The sequence below is a fragment of the Raphanus sativus genome, chromosome 1, assembly GCF_000801105.2.
Source record: "Raphanus sativus cultivar WK10039 chromosome 1, ASM80110v3, whole genome shotgun sequence".
Taxonomy (NCBI): Eukaryota; Viridiplantae; Streptophyta; class Magnoliopsida; order Brassicales; family Brassicaceae; genus Raphanus; species Raphanus sativus.
The window spans coordinates 17,794,021-17,813,341 of record NC_079511.1 but is presented as its reverse complement, the minus strand read 5'-3'; the positions used below and the strand labels follow the sequence as shown (position 1 = coordinate 17,813,341).

The 19,321-nt window shown below is 38.2% G+C and overlaps 3 protein-coding genes and 1 long non-coding RNA gene across 10 annotated transcripts; all 4 read right to left on the bottom strand.

The window, feature by feature from the left end:
• Positions 1-6,296: 6,296 nt before the first annotated feature.
• LOC108858392 (uncharacterized) lies at positions 6,297-7,030 on the bottom strand. Its single transcript, XR_001950410.2, has 3 exons — positions 6,783-7,030; positions 6,621-6,683; positions 6,297-6,541 (listed from the first exon to the last, which is right to left on the bottom strand). It is a non-coding gene; the product is annotated as an uncharacterized LOC108858392 (long non-coding RNA).
• A 2,245-nt stretch (positions 7,031-9,275) lies between these two features.
• LOC108846945 (uncharacterized) lies at positions 9,276-10,485 on the bottom strand. Of its 2 annotated transcripts, none has more exons than XM_056986901.1 (3): positions 9,933-10,485; positions 9,729-9,855; positions 9,276-9,646 (listed from the first exon to the last, which is right to left on the bottom strand). In XM_056986901.1, exons 1-3 carry the CDS (start codon positions 10,226-10,228, stop codon positions 9,584-9,586), a joined length of 486 nt encoding a protein of 161 aa, XP_056842881.1. In that variant the 5' UTR covers positions 10,229-10,485; the 3' UTR covers positions 9,276-9,583. The 2 variants fall into 2 exon arrangements, with proteins under 2 accessions (XP_056842881.1, XP_056842884.1); XM_056986904.1 differs by having other exon boundaries at positions 9,276-9,682; positions 9,759-9,855.
• A 128-nt stretch (positions 10,486-10,613) lies between these two features.
• On the bottom strand, positions 10,614-13,841 carry LOC108829463 (uncharacterized). 6 transcript variants are annotated; one of them, XM_056986890.1, is made up of 7 exons: positions 13,596-13,839; positions 13,393-13,468; positions 13,072-13,321; positions 12,241-12,326; positions 11,603-12,146; positions 11,414-11,513; positions 10,614-11,326 (listed from the first exon to the last, which is right to left on the bottom strand). In XM_056986890.1, the coding sequence occupies exons 4-7, from the start codon at positions 12,305-12,307 to the stop codon at positions 10,655-10,657; spliced, it is 1,383 nt and encodes a 460-aa protein (XP_056842870.1). In that variant the 5' UTR covers positions 12,308-12,326; positions 13,072-13,321; positions 13,393-13,468; positions 13,596-13,839; the 3' UTR covers positions 10,614-10,654. The 6 variants fall into 6 exon arrangements, with proteins under 6 accessions (XP_056842870.1, XP_056842880.1, XP_056842872.1 ...); XM_056986900.1 differs by having other exon boundaries at positions 11,462-11,513; positions 12,241-13,321; positions 13,596-13,841; XM_056986892.1 differs by having other exon boundaries at positions 12,241-13,321; positions 13,393-13,476; positions 13,596-13,840.
• Positions 13,842-15,814: 1,973 nt separating this feature from the next.
• LOC130497360 (uncharacterized) lies at positions 15,815-16,570 on the bottom strand. Its single transcript, XM_056990138.1, has one exon. The coding sequence runs from the start codon at positions 16,568-16,570 to the stop codon at positions 15,815-15,817; it is 756 nt and encodes a 251-aa protein (XP_056846118.1).
• Positions 16,571-19,321: the final 2,751 nt, after the last annotated feature.

Below are 19,321 nucleotides of genomic sequence, written 5' to 3'. Positions count from 1 at the left end.
TAAAGAGTGCTAGACTTAGGGCTTTTATTCAGGAATGGAGATTATAATGTCTATAAATACCTAACAAGTTGCTTGCATGATACTATAGAACTCAGTCGCTTAGCTCTCAGTGATGTCTCACTGGTTAAATAATCTAGATCTCTGGCCTCAACTGTCGTATGTTGACAGAGAAAAAGAGTCGATCAACATCTTTAGAGATATCAATCGATACACCTTTCGCTCGATTCACCTGTCGGGATATCGATTGACGGCTTCTAGATATGCCTTGGCGCGAGCCAATAATGAACACTAGATCTCAAGGAGGGCGGTTAGCTCTTCTCCAAGGAAATACTAGTTCAAACAGATAATTCAAGATATCAAAGATCCTAGTGATCTATATTCTAGTTAGCTACTCCAGAACAAGCTTAGGTTGCAATCTATTTGATGAGTATCACAACTTAGCAATTATAGTTTGGGGCTAATCCCACAAACCTATTTAAACCCTAGATCTAACAAGTAGACTACTCAGACATAGCTAAGCAATTCATGACAATGGATAGATGAAAAAATTGCATAGATAGAATAAAGTAGAAATACAAAAGGAGATGAGAAATCTCTCCAATCTCTCAAAACAAGTAAAACTCAAGTCTCTCTCTCTCACACTCTCTGCTTAGACTCTTCAAAGCTTGCTTCTTTCGAAGGTTGCCGTCAAAAACACTTAGCATGAATATTTAAGCATTTTCATTAGGTTAAAAACTCGTCAGGGGCAATCTTGTAATTTGGTGAAGTTTTGGTGGAGTAGTTGGCTAAAACATTTCGTCCTCGATATCGATCGACAATACTGGATGTGTATCGATCGATTATAATCTTCTAGTACGCGAATCTTCTCAGCTACATCGATCGACAACTCTGGATGAGTATCGATCGATTCTTATCGCAATGTTGACTTCCGACTTGGTCTTGAATGGTCAACTCGGGTGTATCATCTCTTGCACTCCAAAATTCTCCAAAAACATCACTTTATCACGAAACGCTCCTGAATCTGAAAACATACCTAACAGGCTACAAAAGAGATTAAATATATAATAAAACACTAGTATACCATGGTTAAAAACGGATAATATCCATGGTATATCAACTAGTAAGCTTTACAGATCGTAGGTTGAATACAGTTCACCAAACAATCACCCAGTCAGCTGTCGTCTGTTCCAGGTAAACTGCTGGCTCAAAAATGATAGATCCAAGGATGTTATTTCTGTGTGTAGGTTAGCTACTCCTACACAAGCTTTAAGTATGATCTCCTAAGATGAATATCACATTCTCAGATATTCATATTTGGGGCTAATCACACATAACCTATCTGAACCCTAAATCTAACAGGTGGATCTATTCAGACATGAAGTTTGTCACATAACTCATAGATGAATAGATATGAAAAGCATAAATAATATAACACCAAAACCAATGGAGTTCCAGGAGGACTTTGAAGGAGTTCCTCCCTTCTCTCCTAACTAAGAGCAATAGAATAATGAAGTAAAAAGAGCGTAGCCGTCAACAATGGCATAGAAAACACATAAATAGGGTTTCTGGTCGTCCAATGGTATTTTGGTAACTTTATGGTGGCTTCTGGGCTTCATTCGGTCATTAAATATGCTCGGCCTGCATTCTGGCATCCAAATCGATCGATATGCACTCTGTTGCATTGATCGATATGCATTCCTCTTCTCGACAGCTTCCTCTCGCGAGGCACCTTACCACTCTTCAGTGAAACGGGCATAACTTCCGATCTAACTATTGAATTAACCTTAAACCGGTGGCATTGGAAAGCTAACTAAATGATCTATCTTGTGTCAAACGATCAGCTCAATAGCACCGTCGGAAGGTCTTCATCCATAGCTAAACATCTGATACGTCTGTGCAGTTCTGCACCAAAAGGCTCCAAAAGACACCAAAATCATCACTTTCCTCCAAAGCGTCCCTGAAGCTGTAAATACGCTAAATAGACTCTATATAGTAGTAAATAGTATCTAAAACATCTATATACCATGGGTAAAATCGCGTCAAAATCATGGTATATCACTTATCAAACCATTAATCAGTATAGAATGACCAGGAAGTTGAACAAATCTCATAGAAATTATGAAGAAGAAGCTATCCCACTTTGTATTCAATGATTCCAGATTATCCTGTACGGACATATGGCAATATCTTCATGATTCATAGCAAACCAGGATGAACCAAGATTTAAGAAGCTTGATTTGAAACCATTAATCAGTGTAGAATGACCAGGAAGTTGAATAAATCTCATAGGAGTTATAAGGAAGAAGTTATCCCACTTTCTATTCAGAAAATTCCAGAGTAACCTATTCGTACATATGGCAATATCTTCATGATTCATATCAAACCAGGATGAACCAAGATGTAAGAAGCTTGATTTGAAACCATTAATCAGTATAGAATGACCAGGAAGTTGAATAAATCTCATAGGAGTTATGAGGAAGAAGCTATATCACTTTCTATTCAGATGATTCCAGTTTAACATGTTCGTACATATGGCAATATCTTCATTATTCTGGTTTTATTAGAAGCTTGATTTGAAACCATTAATCAGTATAAAATGACCAGTAAGTTGAATAAATCTCATAGGAGTTATGAGGAATAAGCTATCTCACTTTCTATTCAGATGATTCCAGATTTGCAAGTTCGGACATATAGCAATATTTTCATGATTCTTATCAAATCAGGGTGAACAAAAATGTAATAAGATTGATTTATAACCATTAATCAGTATATAATGACGAGGAAGTTGAATAAATCTCATAAGAGTTATGAGGAAGAAGCTATATCACTTTTTATTTAGATGATTCCAGATTAACCTCTTCGTACATATGGCAATATCTTCATTATTCTTATCAAACCATGATGAACCAAGATGTTAGAGCTTGATTTGAAACCATTAATCAGTATAAAATGACCAGTAAGTTGAATAAATCTCACTTTCTATTCAAATGATTCCAGATTTGCATGTTCGAACATATAGCAATATCTTCATGATTCTTATCAAACAAGGATGAACAAAAATGTAATAAGATTGATTTGAAACCATTAATCAGTGTAGAAGGACCAGTAAGTTGAATAAATCTCATACGAGTTATAAGGAAGAAGCTATCCCACTTTTTATTCAGATGATTCAAGATTTATCTGTTCGAACATATGGCAATATCTTCATGATTCTTATCTAACCAGGAGGAACCAAGATGTAAGAAGCTTGATTTGAAACCATTAATCAGTATAAATTGACCAGGAAGTTGAATAAATCTCATAGGAGTTATGAGGAAGAAGCTATCCCTCTTTCTATTCAAATGATTCTAGATTGGCCTGTTTGGACATATGGCAATATCTTCACAATTCATATCAAACCAGGATGAACAAAGATGTAAGAGCTTGATTTGAAACCATTAATCAGTATATAATGACCAGGATGTTGAATAAATCTCATAAGAGTTATGAGGAAGAAGCTATCCCACTTTCTATTCAGATGATTCATGATTTGTCTGTTCGAACATATAGCAATATCTTAACGATTCTTTTCAAACCAGGAGGAACCAAGATGTAAGAAGCTTGATTTGAAACCATTAATCAGTATAGAATGACCAGGAAGTTGAATAAATCTCATAGGAGTTATGAGGAAGAAGCTATCCCACTTTCTATTCAGATGATTTCAGATTAGCCTGTCACTTTCTATGGCAATATCTTCATTATTCTTATCAAACCAGGATGAACCAAGATGTAAGAAGCTTGATTTGAAACCATTAATCAGTGTAGAATTACTAGGAAGTTGAATATATCTCATTGGAGTAATGAGTTATGATACCACTCAAATTACCCTAAAGAGTGCTTTATTCTCTCAAATAAGAGGTTCAACTGTAGTACTTAGGGATTGAATCACGAGGAGCTAGGAAACCAATTAAATCTAATTAATTAATCAATCCTAGGTGAAGTTGCTTTTTATGAAGGAAATGTAAAATGACAATCATAATTGAGCAAGGTAGTTGCTCTACTAACAATGTGATGGTTGTTTATAAGATAAGGAAGAGTGCTAGACATATTGCTTTTATTCAGGTATTGGGGATTATAATGTCTATAGATGCCTAACAGGTTGTTTGCATGATATTATAGAACTCAGCCGCTTAACAATCAGTGATGTCTCACTGGTTAAATAACTAGATCTCTGATCTTAACTGTCGTCTGTTGACCATAAAAAGAGTCGATCAATATCCTATAAGGATATCGAGCGATACACCTTTCGCAGCGCCGATCGATTGTCCAGTCGGGATATTCATGACTTAGCACACAAGGGACCATGAGCAAGAAATTAAGTTCATTCAGTTCATTCAAGGTTGTAGTTGGCTTAAAAGATTGAGTTTCAGGGAGAGTTTTCAAGGCACGAAGCTTACAAGGTTTTTAAGAGAGGTGCATGAACTAAACAAGGCTAGACAGTGCTCTCTACAAGGCGTTTTAAATCATTGCTCCCAATGCAAATGAATGCAACCTATATGCTCTAAACTCTCCTAAAAGTGCAAATGATGCAAACTAAATGATTTTTTTTTCAAAATTTTCAAATGTTTTTTTTGGTTTTTTTTTTATGCTAAATGCTAAATGCAAGACTCGATTCAAAACCATCAAAGCAAACGAGATTAAATACTTGGTAACTCCCCCAAACTTAAGTCACAAAGTCTCTGTGTTGTTAAGCTGAGAGAGATACCGAAAAGAAATCCTAAAAAGAAAAATAAAAGCTAGTATATACAAGAGAAGGTTACGGAGTACCTCCTATGGGTAGCGAGCAGAGGCAGATGCCCCGTACTCATCGGTGTCAGGTGGGAACGTGGTGTAGTAGCCGCCTGGCATGGTGATGTGCGCCTCGAATCGTGGCTAGCTAGAGATCTCCTCAATCTCGATCTCATCCTCAGAATCAGCAAGGGAGGGCGATTTGTTGCCCGAGGAGGAGGGGAGCATGGGTGGGTTTCTGAAGCGACCTGTTGATGTCTTTCAGTGAGAGGGAAGCTAAGGGCTGAGCGGTTTGGTGGAGGTTGTGTACTGGGTTGTCTGGGAACTCAAAGTCCGCTCTGCTACATCCCGCTATTCCTCCCCTAGTCAAAACATCAGTATCTTCCTCAAGATCTTGGATGTTGACTTTGCTTGCCTCTTCGCTGTCTTGCTAAATGCCTTGCACTTGTTTTTGAGATTTTCCATCGTCCTATCCTGAGCCTTGCTCCATCTCTGGAGCCGACTGATGTGATCATGGGCGTCGCGAAGGGTACCAGGAGGTAGGGTTACGGAATATGGTGTGAAGGTGTAGCGAGGTTGTCCATAAATGGGCTCAGCGTCTTCCTCTTCCTCTGGATCAGACTCTATCACAGAACTTGTTCTACCTTCTTCTGCTTCTGTGGAAGTACCGATGGGATTAAGGGACCCATGCTCACCAAGGAAGGCTCCCCTAGGAATGTTGAAGCTAATCTCGTAGGGCCCATCTAGACTCGTCAGCTCCCTGTTTGGTAGGACAACCTTAGCTTTTTTGCCCTTGAGCTTGTAGTGGTAGACGTAGTTGCCCTTGTGCTTCCCACTAAAATAAGTGGCTTGCCTCAAGTAAGGAGCATCGATGAAGTTCGGGGCTTTCGCGTCATTTCCCAACGAGATACCCTTGAACTCAAGCAATGGTGTGATCAATCCTCCAATCCCAATCTTTGGTGAGGAATCACCGGTGGTCCAATCCAAATCTATGTAGTGCTGAAGACGTCCCACAAAGAAACTGACCCATCCAACCTCCGAGTAGATCTCTGTGGAGAAAGGGAGCTACGTGTGGGTAGCGTAGGGCTTAATGGCTGGGAAGAAGAGGTACAAGTCTTCATCAGTGATGGTGCCAACTTCCTTTCACGGGTATAAGGCATGGACACTAAATGAAATGTGGGTAGTAATAGCGGACGAAAAACGCTATGATTCATGTTTAATAGCGTTTCCTTGGACGCTCTGACATCGCCCGTTATAATAGATCCAACCCTTTTAATAGCAGTTTTTCTTTGTGCTATAATTAAACATACAACGATAGCAAATGTTTGGTGTTATTAATTTGTTTTTAATTATCCAAAATTTATTAAAAATAATTACCAAACCGAACCAAATTAAAAAAACTTACACCTAAACATAATTAACTAAAACATATTACATAATTAAATAATTCAAAATTAAATTAAAAATTAATTCATAATTAAAAATTAAATTTTATTTATTAAACTAAAACAATATACAAATAACTGGTTTACAATTAATACCAATTTATTTATTAACATTGGTTTACACACAAACCCGGTTTATTAAACCAATCCTATCTAAACCAAACCTAATAAATAAACCAACTAAACCTAATCTACGCCACTGCCTTCATCTTCTTCTGTCATCTTCCTCCCATCGTCATCTTCTGTCTTCTCTCCTTCTCCCTCTTACTATTTTTCTTCTTGCTCTGCTCCATCTCCACTAGCACAGCTTCTTCATATCCTGCTTCTTCCTGTAACAAGAACAAACAAATCAAATTCAAAACCAGAGAGAGAACAATGGCTATTGAATATTGACTGCATCATACATACCTATAGAGAACAAGAACAACCACCAGGCATCCCATTATCCATTCCACTTCCTCTTCCCCGTCCCTAAAGTCAAATCCCCATTTAATCAAGTTACAATCTTGTCAAACAACACTAATCATTCATTCAAAAATCTCAAAGCAAAACAAGGAACATATGACAAACCTGACTACCTGAGATGTGGTTGGTGTTAACTAAGACCATGAATATGCATCTGGAAAAGAAGAAGCATTGATAAGAGGATAGATAAAATGAGTGGTTGAGACAGAAATAGAGAACGAGGAGAGACAGAGTTCGTTTCTGGTGTGATTTTTTGTAAGGTCTTGAATCTCGTTCTTTGTTTCAGAGAGAGAGAGAGAGAGAGAGAGAGAGAGAGAGAGAGAGAGCGAAAGAAAGAAACGAAGAAAGTGAGAAGCGTGAGAGAGGGAGAGAGAGAGAGATAAACAAACACAGAAATATTAAATCTGAACCCTTCAAAAGATCTAATCTATGGTTAAGATTATCAATCCACCCACAATTTTTTCTAACCAATAGAAAAAAGGGTGAGGATTGATACAAGAATGAATATAGGTCATTGATTCAAATCAATCAATGGTTCAAATAAAACAATACAAATTGTCTTCTTATTTTATTTATTACTATTATAAAAATTATTTAAGCTTTAAATAATTTGGTATCATAATTTAAATTTTGAAATCTAAATTTTATATTTGAAATTTTAATTTATTTACAGAAACATAATTCATTTAGAAATTAAAATTTAATGTTTTATGATATATGTTAAAATGAGATATGTGGTTTAGGGGTCAGGGTTAAGATTTTGGATTAAGTATATGATTTAGTTTTAGAATAAACTTGAAGGTTTAGGTTTTGGGGTTAAGATTTAATTTCTGAAATAATTTTTTAAAATAATAAAAAGGTGAGAATAGTGATTTTGGACCTTTGAAATTGTTTTAGACTTATGATACATATGTTTACGGAAAGAAATCATTTAGTGTAAAAGAAATACAAGTTTTCTTTTAAAATGAATTGTGCTACAGTTTATAGTTCTAACTAAATTAGATTTTAACAAATTTTATGAATAGATTTCGAGATGTATTGTTTAAGTTTAAAGTTTAGGGTTTAGGGTAATGTCTATGGTGTATAAAGTTTGGATTTTAAAAATGAATTGTTGAAAAATAAAATTTTGAGTTTAAAGTTTGAAGTATGATATAAGATATGTGGTTTAGGATTTTAAATACACCCCCCTAAATTATTATATATATACAAACCCCTAAATTATTATATATATATATATATATATATATATATATGTATATTATAAAAAACTTTAACTATCATTTTATACTTTAGTTTTACATTTATATATCTTGAGGTTAAAAATATTAGGGTTGGGGTTTAGGGCATGTTTAGGGTTTTGATCTTGAGTTAAATTTTTTTTTTCGAATTTGTTATTAGAATTAGATTTTTCTTTTTTCTATCATATTAGTTGTTGTGTTATCTTTTCATTTTATGATGAAATATTTAAACTGCAAATTGATTTATAACCAAAATATACATTGTATTAATTCATAAATTATACATTTTACATAGACTCTTACACTAACAACATTAAGGTCAAAAAAAAAAAACAACATTAAGGTCTTATACTAACAACATAAGTCTTATACTCATCAGCTTCTCCATCTTTACTTTCCTTACCATGACCAGCGACCATCATCTCTTCATGATTAACTTCAGGTAATGCTCAGTTTTAAATATGCATCATTCCTTCTTGACATATACTATTTAAATCTGCCACTAGCAAAGCAGAGTTAATAATTATCTGATAAGAAATTACCATATCGAGTAAGATCATCAAACATAGACATATCATCTCATCTGAACATACACTACAAGAAAACACGATTTTAACGACGACCATTTTCCTCGCTAAATCGTCGTACATATTGTCGTTAAAGTTTGGTCGTAACGGATATTTAATCGCCATTTCGTCGTAAGAGTACGAGGGACCCATTTCGTCGTAAAAGGAAGGTTAAATTTTCGTCGTAAAGGACACGTAGATTTCCGCGTACAGTAGACGCTAACTTTCCACGTAAATAATACGTAATAATTCCTCGTAAAATACACGTAAAGAATCCACGTAAGATAAACGTAAAAATAGTCGTAAAGTATACGTAAACATTACACGTAAAGATGACGTAAACTTTCGTCGTAAAGGAAACGTATAATCAAACACGTACATTCGTCGTAAAGTTTCGTCGTTCCTTACACGTCCACTTACTCGTTAAGTCCTCGTGAGTTAACGAGGAATTTGCTTCGATTTGTATAACTGAATTTACTTTTTAATTTTAAATTTTAATATTATAGATTTAAATAATTATTTCAAAAATATTAGAAATATAAATAATTACTAATGCGAAAATATTAAAAAAATTGGAATAAATAAAAACCGAAAATATTATATAAATAAAAGTTTGGAATTTTAATATTACACAAAAAAAAAACTAAGTCGGGTTGCCCGTCCTTGTAACCCTTGTAGATCCAGTCCTCCTTCCAGTTGCCTACGGTGTCCAACAACCGCTTCTTCGCCTTTGCGGTGAACTCCCGTTTCACGTCCTCGTGAACCCCGATGGACCAATGGTATCTTTGCTGCATTTTTAAACCCAAAAAAGATTAATAATTAGTTAAAAAATATTAATGAAATAAAAGTCATCAAAAATGCCATCTTTTCTATAAAGTATCTGGCTCAATCTTGGTCAAAAAGTGAGTAGAAATCCCTTGGGTTCCTCTTCCCAGCATTAGTAGCTAAGTACGCCCGCCTGTAGCTGTCTGTCAATTTTTCCGTCTGGGAATTGCTATGCATGATGTGTGCAGGTATGTGGCTTAGCAGTCTTCCTGTCCTTTGCTGTGATGTCTTTCATTTGTATAGGAAGGGAGGAAAGTATTCCGAGTGACCGAAGCTACTAAAGCCACTTGGCGTTCCAATCCAATTCCAACAATGCACTTTTCGGACCGAGAAAGTGGAACTGCTTGACGTTGACCCGTTAGCCCATAAGTAAGTACTGTGACGAAAAATTAAACATAAAATAATTAATTTAAAAAACTTACAGCAAACATCTTGAACCACGTGTTTCTAACGTGGTGCGGCGTCTTTTTCCAGTTTGGGTGAGCCTCGGAGAAATATCCTTTGATTATATCGGATACGCTCGTAGCGACATAATTGTCGACCCCAAACCTGAAAAAAACAAAGTTAAAGTATTAAAAAAAATTATTAATAATTCTAAAAATATTTAAATAAAAAAAATTACGTACCACAGAGTCCCCTCTGGTCGGTCGGGGTCTAAAACCGGTAAACCGGCTCGACCTGGTTGAGCGAGAAGATCCTCAACCGTGTACCGAGCAAAAGGAGCGGTCGGCGGCACCCGCAACTCCGGATGAATGTATTCGGGTGCAACCGGGTTTGGAACTGCCTGAGGTGCAGCAGGTGGGGGTGGTGCACCAGATGGAGGAACCGATGGTGGCTGTGACTGAGACTCCGGGACAATCTCCGGGATGGAGGAACCGGGAGCTGAAGATGATGATCCAGCAGCAGGATCACCACAGAACATCTGACTGTAGGGTTTAGAGTTTTAGGGATTTACACACGATACTCATTAAATCAACGTAAATTAACAAGGTCTTTACGACGAAACAGCTAAAAGGCCTGTTATTTCCACGTAATCTGATTTCGTCGTAAAGACCTCGCAAGCTTACGTGGAATTTGCAAGGCCTGTGTTTATTTTTAACGTGTTCTTTACGACGAAATCAGCTTACGTGGATTTTGCAAGGCCCGTGTTTCTCGTTACGAGGAATTAACGTCGATAACGTTAAAATCCCTAAAAATGTAAACCACAAACACCAAACCTCAAACATCCTTTAACTTAAAACTCAATCTCAAACACCAAACCTCATACCCTAAACTCAATCTCAAACCCTAAACCCCAAATGCATTAATTAAGTATGAAAATAAATAATATTTTTAAAAAATTACATCATCATTCAGATACATCATCATTCTCTTCAACACTAGAAACATCATCACTTTCATTAAACTCGTCTTCAACAGCATCGTCAGTGGTATCGTCGGGGAGATCTTCATACTCATGATTATGCGGATCAATGAGTAGGATGTCTTCCATTTGTTGTTCAGGTTCTTCGACTTCATTGATGTGTTCTTCTTGCAATGGTTGTTCTTCTCCAACGATTATTCGTCCACGGGGTGTAACTTTGATAACGGCTAACCAACTTATTCCAGATTCTCGCAACCTCGGGTATGGTAGGAAGCTAACTTGGTCTGCTTGCGAAGCTAATATGAAAGGCTCGAATTTGTTGTACCTCCGTCCACCATTGACAGCAACTACACCGAATTTGTTAAATCGAACACCTCTGTTGACCACGGGGTCGAACCAGTCACATTTGAATATGACGCATTTCAGCTTCAATAACCCAGGGAATTCCACTTCAATAATCTCCTGCAAGATCCCGTAGAAATCGGTTTCTCCTTTCACACAAATTCCATAATTGCTGGTCGCCCGGTGTTTACCATACTCGTACGTATGAAAAGTAAAGCCTCGTGAGAAATACATTGGTGATGTGGTGACCTTTGCAAGTGGACCCTGAACTAATTCGTGAAACCATATGGAGTAATCTGGATCCTCATATTCAACCTGCAAAATTAAATTAAAGAGAACATTGAAACAAACGTCTTTCGTTACACCCCGTGGACGAAACAATTATCGGATTGGAGTAAATACATGACTCTTCAACCATTTAATAAAGTGTCGATCTTTCCTTTTATCTACCTCACTTGTAGATATACCTGGGATTGCTTCTTGGACTTGACTAACAAATAGGCTGTAAAATGCACATATTTTATTAGTTATATCATCATTTGAAAAATATATTTTAATTACAATTAGTTTAGAAGTTTCCATATATGTTACCTTTCAAAATAGCGCATAAATGGATCCTCACAATTAAGTAGAATGTAAGTGTGTGCACTATGGGCGTCTTCATCACTCGACCACCAAACCTCTTTCGTTTTCCCACCCATTCGTCCAATCTGGCTAAAGATATCCGGAACACCAGCAACTGCATATGTTGGGGCAACACCACCATCATCATATCTTCTTGGAGCTCTTTGTCGGGTCCGTACATTAGGTGCAAAGTAGTACGATGTGAAGTGAGATGTTTCTTTCGTCAAACTTCCAGCAATTATAGAACCTTCAACCTTTGCGAGGTTTTTTGCCTTTCCCTTCAAATATTTCATGGCCCGCACATACTGATACATCCATCCATAATGTACTGGTCCTCGAAGCAATGCCTCATACGGGAGGTGGACAGCTAAATGCTCCATGACGTCAAAAAATGAGGGAGGAAATATCATTTCCAAGTTGTACAATAAGATCGGAATGTTCTCGTGAAGTTGTTCTACGACATCCTCTTTAAGAGTGCGAGTGCTCAAATCCCTGAAAATTGCTCCAATGGCTTTGTATATTCCAAAAACAATTAAACAAATTATTAGCGCATATTTTTGAAAAATAAAATAAGAAATTAATTAGTGCGAGTAATAATATATTACCTGCAAGTACTTCATGTACTTTTGTTGGAAGTAGCTCCGCAAATGCAAAGGGAAGTAGTCTTTGCATAAAGACATGACAATCATGTCTTTATGCATTTTGAAAGTGAATTTTGAAAGTATTAGATTTGTGCTTTATATTTAAGATTAAGTGTTTTAAGATTTAAATAAAAGATTTGATGTTAAGAATTGTGATTTGGGATATAGGGGTTAGGTTTAGAGTTTGGAGTATAATATTTGGGGTTTAGATTTATGATTTGAAGTTAAATTTTGAAAATAATTAAACCTTTTTAAAAAATATTAAATTTTAACTTTATAATTGAAGATTCAAATTTTAATTATGAAAAACAGAGTTTCAAAAAAAAAAAATTAGGGTTTAGGGTTAAAAAGATGTTTAGGGTTTTAAATAGTTACAAAAAAATCGTTGCAAATTGTAGCATTTTGTGGGTATTATAAAATAGTTAAGAAACATTTCGTAGCAAATTTAATGCAATAAGATATTTTTGGATTAGCCACAGAATATTTCGTAGCAAAACGTAGCCAAATATGCTACGAATTGCCATAATTATATTCGTAGCAATGTACCTACGTTTATTTTGTATCATTTTCGTAGCTTTTTTAGCTACGTTCTGTTTCGTAGCTAAATCGTAACAAGTTTTGCTACGAAAACTGACACGCTAGGCTACGATTTGTATTTCGTTGCAAAACGTAGCAATTTTATAGCTTCTGCATTTTAGCTACGAAATTTTCGTAGCAATTTCATAGCTGTGGACAGTTTTTCTACTAGTGTCAGTATTCAACCACTGATCCAACTGAAAAAGAACACACACTTACTCCAGCAGAGGGAGCTACAGTTGCTGGTTCTCCACTATGAAAACGAAAAAGGCCACTTTTAAAGTTTTTAGCGTAACTAATCAAGTAACAAACTACCTTCAAACCAAAGTAAAAAACCAAGTCATTTACATAAAACCTCAATTCAAGAACGACGCATAGAAACGAGTGAAGACGAACAGAAAAGTCTCTTTGTTTGAGATATAGTCTGTTATCATCACTGTGCCACCCAATTCTAGCTCCTCTACACCAGCTGATTCAATTAAAAAAAGAATCATTCTTCACTGTTAACTATGCGGAAGAGAGGAAAGGTGGTTACTTTACCTAATCAGGCCTGTGACCTCAATGAAGAGCTCAAACTCACACCCAAACGTTTCCTCAATCTTCTCTTTCAACCTCTCTGTTTAACTAAAAACGCAATGAGATGATGATGATCATAAAGGAATGAACTTGGAAAGTTTATAAAGGGGAATGAATGTAAAGACTTCGAAGGGAGACGAAAGAGAGGAGGAGGTGAGGGTAATTACCAGTTCACATGGAAGCCATGAAATGATGTGAGGGTTTTGATTTGAAATAACTCATCACCACCTCGAGCTCTTCACGCCTCCTCTCTCCGTCGCCGTTTCAGAAAGCACCCTCGCTATTTAGCACCGCCATGCTCCCTCTGAGTTCGAGACCGGTGACGACAGCGCCGAACGCAGACTGGTGCCGTCGTCTCTTCTTCTTCCTCTCATCTCTGTTTTATAAGACAATTAGAGATGACACAATCTACACCCTTGGATTAATCTTTTTAAGGGTAAAGATTGTAGTTCTTGTGTGTGACTTTCAACCAATAGAAATTGTTTTTGTTTTTTTTTGTTTTATAATATTTAAAGATTTAAGATAATATCTATGATTTGTAAGAGGGAAAATGAAACAAATGTAAGAGGGAAAATCAATTATTTCCCGCTTCGATTATGCATAGCGTTTATTCTTTCGAAAATGCTATCTAAAAGTAAGAGGTATATCAACCATAGCACAATCGGCAAAAACACTATTATATTATGCTATTAATACTCACATTTCCTGTAGTGGGACCAGTATCCTGTGGAGGTAGCGCACTGAGGGATGCCGGATATGAGAGTTCTTGTCTTTCTCAGTATCGCGTTCGTTTCCACTGATCAACTCCCAAAGCTTCTGGGGGAGCTCGTCGGTCTTTTGAGGAAAAGAGTACTTCAAATCTGGAAAATCCATCACTCGCTCTATTTCCTTGAAGCTCATGGTGTAGCTTCTCCCATGCACTGTGAAATTGATCTTTCCCCATCCTTCCTTTGCGTGCTTAGTGTTGTGAATAGTGACGACAAGGGAGGAGAGGAACTGGCATGAGACATCTTTGTAGAGAGGATAGGCCATGGTGTGAAGCTTGGGCATCTTCAAATGAGCCAGCATTGCCTCGATATCAGCTTCAAGACCCAGCTTTCTCAACAACTGAACATCCGCAAACCTCGTTGCCGTCCAAGCTACCCCATGCTTCAAATGGTGATAGAGTTGCTCAACAGGTGGCTTTTTTCCCTATCCCTTTCAACTACAGCTTCTTTTCCCTTAGACTTTTTGGTCTTCTTTGGTGGAGCAGGCTCATCTGCACTTTCAGAATCACTCTCTTCAATCTCAGGAACTGCCACACTCTTCCCATCTCTCTTCCCTGGAACATTTGATTTCTTTGCAGCTAAGACTTGCTGCCGTGATGTCAATTCAGCCCCAGAATCAGTTGCTTCAGAGGCTAAGGCTTTCTCTCTGGGTGTAGTTTCTTTTCTTGCAGCTGGTTGCTTCTTAGCCACTGTGTTTCCCTTAGGTGTCCTAGTCATTGGTACCTGAAAAGTAGACTAACTTGGAAAAGGAGTAAGTGGAATGAAGCAAAGAATCACACTTCTCAAAAGTTCAAGATATGAAAATTACAAGTTAAGTAAAATTCAAAGAACAAAGTGATTCTAAAATGAGAGGGTTCTTTATTCAAGCTTCTAGACACCTTATCAAGCAAACTCAATCTCAAACACACTCAATTAAGTCCAATTTCGAAAATCCCCAAATCCATGAACCCTAATTTGCAAAAGTTCAAATTAAACTCAATTTCACCATGGAATCATCAACCCAACACGATATATAAGCTTTTTCTAGTCTATTTCACCACAATCAAACAAGAAAAGGTCCAACATTTGATTTTGAAAATTTAGGGTTCATGGACCTACGAAATTGAGTTCAAGAACACAATACCTTGCTTTGGATGAAAGGAAATGGTGAATAGGTATGGAGAAGTAGACTACAGGGGCGAAAGCTTGGATTTGAGAGAAAGAATGAGGTGATTTGGTGAAGAATTGAGTGAGATATGAGGGTTGGAGTGGTGAGAGTTTGAGAGGTTATTGAGAGTTGTGGTGGAGAGGAGAGAGTGAGGGAGAAGAGATCGATGGGGGAGGGTAGGTTTAAGGCGCATGCTCCGGTTTAGGTTGGTTAGGATAGGTTCAATTGAATTGAACTGGGATTTAGGATTAGAGAACTTACCTGAACCGGGATGGGGAGCGACCGTGGTGAGCCGCTGGAGGGACGTCGCTCCGGATGTGACCAAAAAGACGAGCAACCGAAGAGGGTCGCTGCGGGCACGTCGCTGGATTGGGAGCGACCGGTATGGGACGCTGGAGACAGGTCGCTCTGCACCTGCGATTTTCAACTTTTTTTTTTCCAAAACAAGGTGCGAAGGACCGGACTTCTTTGACTACGGAGATGGATGAGTAACTTCTTTGACTTTAAAAGGACCAGACCATCTAGACTTGACCTTTCCAGGAAACAACTTCACCTTAGAGTTGTGCAGAAGAACTTGATCTCCTTCTTTGAACTCTCTCTTCAGAATGTTCCTGTCATGGAAACCTTTAGTCTTCTCCTTGTAGATCCTTGAGTTCTCAAAAGCATCCATTCTTATCTCATCATGCTCATGGAGCTGGAAAAGTCTCTTCTCCTTAGCACTCTTGATGTCAAAGTTCAGCAACTTCACTGCCCAAAGTGCCTTGTATTCAAGCTCCACTAGCAAATGACAAGCTTTCCCATACACAAGGTTGAAAGGTGTGGTTTCCAAAGGTGTCTTGTAAGCTGTCCTATAAGTCCAAAGTGCATCATCAAGCTTAGCAGACCAATATTTTCTCGTAATCCCCACAATCTTCTCCAGAATGGACTTGATCTCTCTGTTAGAAACCTCAACTTGACCACTTGTCTGTGGATGGTAAGGAATTGCTACCTTATGCTTCACACCTTTCTTCTTGAGAAGTCCTTGAAACAGTTTGTTGATGAAGTGGGAACCTCCATCACTGATCACAACTCTTGGAACCCCAAACCTTGGGAAGATGACACTCTTGAACATCTTGACCATAACTGCAGCATCATTGGTGGGACCTGCAATGGCTTCCACCCATTTTGAGACATAATCAACAGCTACAAGGATGTACTTGTTCTTGTAGGATAATGGGAATGGCCCCATGAAGTCAATGCCCCACACATCAAACACCTCAACTTCTAGGATTGGATTTTAAGGCATCTCATTCCTCTTGGTGATGTTTCCTCTTCTTTGGCATGAATCACACCTTGAGACAAATTCTTGTCCATCTTTGAACATGTGTGGTCACCAGAATCCAGCTTGTAACACCTTTGCAACAGTCTTGAAGGTGGCAAAGTGGCCTCCATAGGATGATCCATGACACTGTGTAAGGTTTCCATCAACTTTTTCGTTAGCAACCACTCTCCTGTAGAGTTGGTCCTTGCAGAGAATGTAGAGGTAAGGCTCATCCCAATAGTATATCTTCACATCCTTGTAGAACTTCTTCTTGGCATAGCCCACAATATTTAAAGGTTCTCTTCCTGTGGCTAAGTAGTTCACCAAATCAGCATACCAAGGTTCTTTCTCTTCAGTAGCTTTAACCTCTTCAAACTTTCTACCAGTCTCACAAGCTGCCATCACTGCTCCAATAGCCATGATCTGCTCCTCTGGAAGCCCTTCATCAATAGGGACACCACATTCCACTTTCAGCCTAGACAAGTGATCAGCTACACCATTTTCAACTCCCGGCTTGTCTCTAATCTCCAAATCAAACTCTTGGAGCAAAAGGATCCATCTCAAAAGCCTGGGTTTTGCATCTTTCTTGGCCAAAAGGTGTCTCAAAGCCGCATGATCTGTGTAGACAATGACTTTAGACCCCACCAAGTAGCTTCTGAACTTCTCAAATGCAAAGACAATGGCTAGCATCTCCTTCTCAGTTGTGGCATACTTCATTTGAGCATCATTCAAGGTTTGGCTCGCATAGTAGATCACATGATTCTTGCCATCTTTCTTCTGGCCCAAGACAGCTCCCACAACATAATCACTAGCATCACACATGATCTCAAAGAGGAGACTCCAATCTGGTGGCTGGACAATGGGAGCACACACAAGCTCACTCTTCAACTTCTTGAAAGCTTCTAGGCATTCCTGACCAAAGAGAAAGATCTCTTCCTTGCATAGCAATCTAGTGAGTGGCCTGGTGATCTTGGAGAAGTCCTTGATGAACCTTCTATAGAAACCAGCATGCCCTAAGAAACTCCTGATGTCTCTCACTGTCTTCAGGGGAGCCAAACTGACCATCACATCAATCTTTGCTTTGTCTACCTCAATCCCCTTCTCTGATATCTTGTGTCCAAGCACAATCCCTTCCTTAACCATGAAGTGACACTTCTCCCAGTTGAGCACAAGGTTGGTGTCTTCACATCTCTGTAGGACCCTGCACAAATTAGACAAACAAGCAGAAAACGAAGATCCGTAGACAGAGAAGTCATCTATAAAGACCTCCACAACATCCTCAATAAGATCAGAGAAAATCGACATCATGCACCTTTGAAAGGTGGCTGGAGCATTGCACAGCCCAAATGGCATCCTTCGATAAGCAAAGGTACCATAGGGGCATGTGAATGTCGTTTTCTCTTGATCATTGGGATGTATGGGTATTTGGAAGAACCCTGAATACCCGTCAAGAAAACAATAGAATGGATGATTTGCAAGTTTCTCAAGCATCTGATCAATAAATGGCAATGGAAAATGATCCTTTCTAGATGCAGAGTTCAGTTTTCAGTAATCAATGCACATTCTATGACCTGTGATGGTTCTTGTGGGTATTAGTTCATCTTTATCATTTTGTACCACAGTGATCCCACCCTTCTTTGGAACTACATGCATAGGAGATACTCATTTAGAATCTGAAATAGGGTAAATCACACCAGCATCTAAGAGATTAAGAATCTCCTTCTTTACAACATCCTTCAGGTTAGGATTTAACTTTCTTTGATGCTCGATAGAAGTCATTGATTCATCCTCAAGATGTATCCTATGCATGCACAAAGTGGGTGATATCCCTTTGATATCATCAAGTGAATAACCTATTGCTTTTCTAAATCTTTTAAGTGTTTTTAAAAGTTCAGCAAGCTCAGTTTCAGTAAGTTCACTACTCACAATGATAAGATAAGTTTCATTAGGGCCAAGGAATGCATACCTTACACCATGGGGAAGTGGTTTGAGCTCCACTTTAGGTGCCTTAAGCTCGCTCCAGTCATCTTGCTGGATGTCCTCTTGTTGAGTCACTGAAGCTACTTGATGGACCACTTGTGGCAGCTCTTCATACTGATCCTCACTCTCAAACCCCTTGTGTGAATCCAGCATCATCCCATAGGCAGTACTCTCCAGATTCTCAATCACTTCAGCCTCCTTCTCCACTGTCAAAGCATGATGTAGAGGATCTTCTAGAGATAGCTCTACAAGGAGTTCATCAGCCAGAGCATCCATCTCTTCAATGTAGAAGATTTGCCCTTGCATAGTTGGTTTCTTCATAACCTCCATGATGTCAAATTGGAGAATGTGCATTTTACCCAAGTGGAGATCAATCTTGCCTTCTTTCACATTCACAATAGCTCCAGCTGTAGCTAAAAAGGTCTCCCAAGGATTAAGGGATCTTGAGCTTCTTCACCCATCTCAAGCACCACAAAATCTGTAGGGATTTCACAGTTTCCCACCATAAGAGGGAGGTCTTCCAAGATGCCCACAGGGTATTTCACTGAACGATCAGCCAACACCAATGAGAGTCTACACTTCTTGTACTGAGTGAAACCAAGCTTCTTTGCAACTGACAAAGGCATCAAGCTGACACTAGCTCCCAAATCGCAGAGACATCTCTCAAAAACATAGGTCCAAGAGCACAAGGCAGTGTGA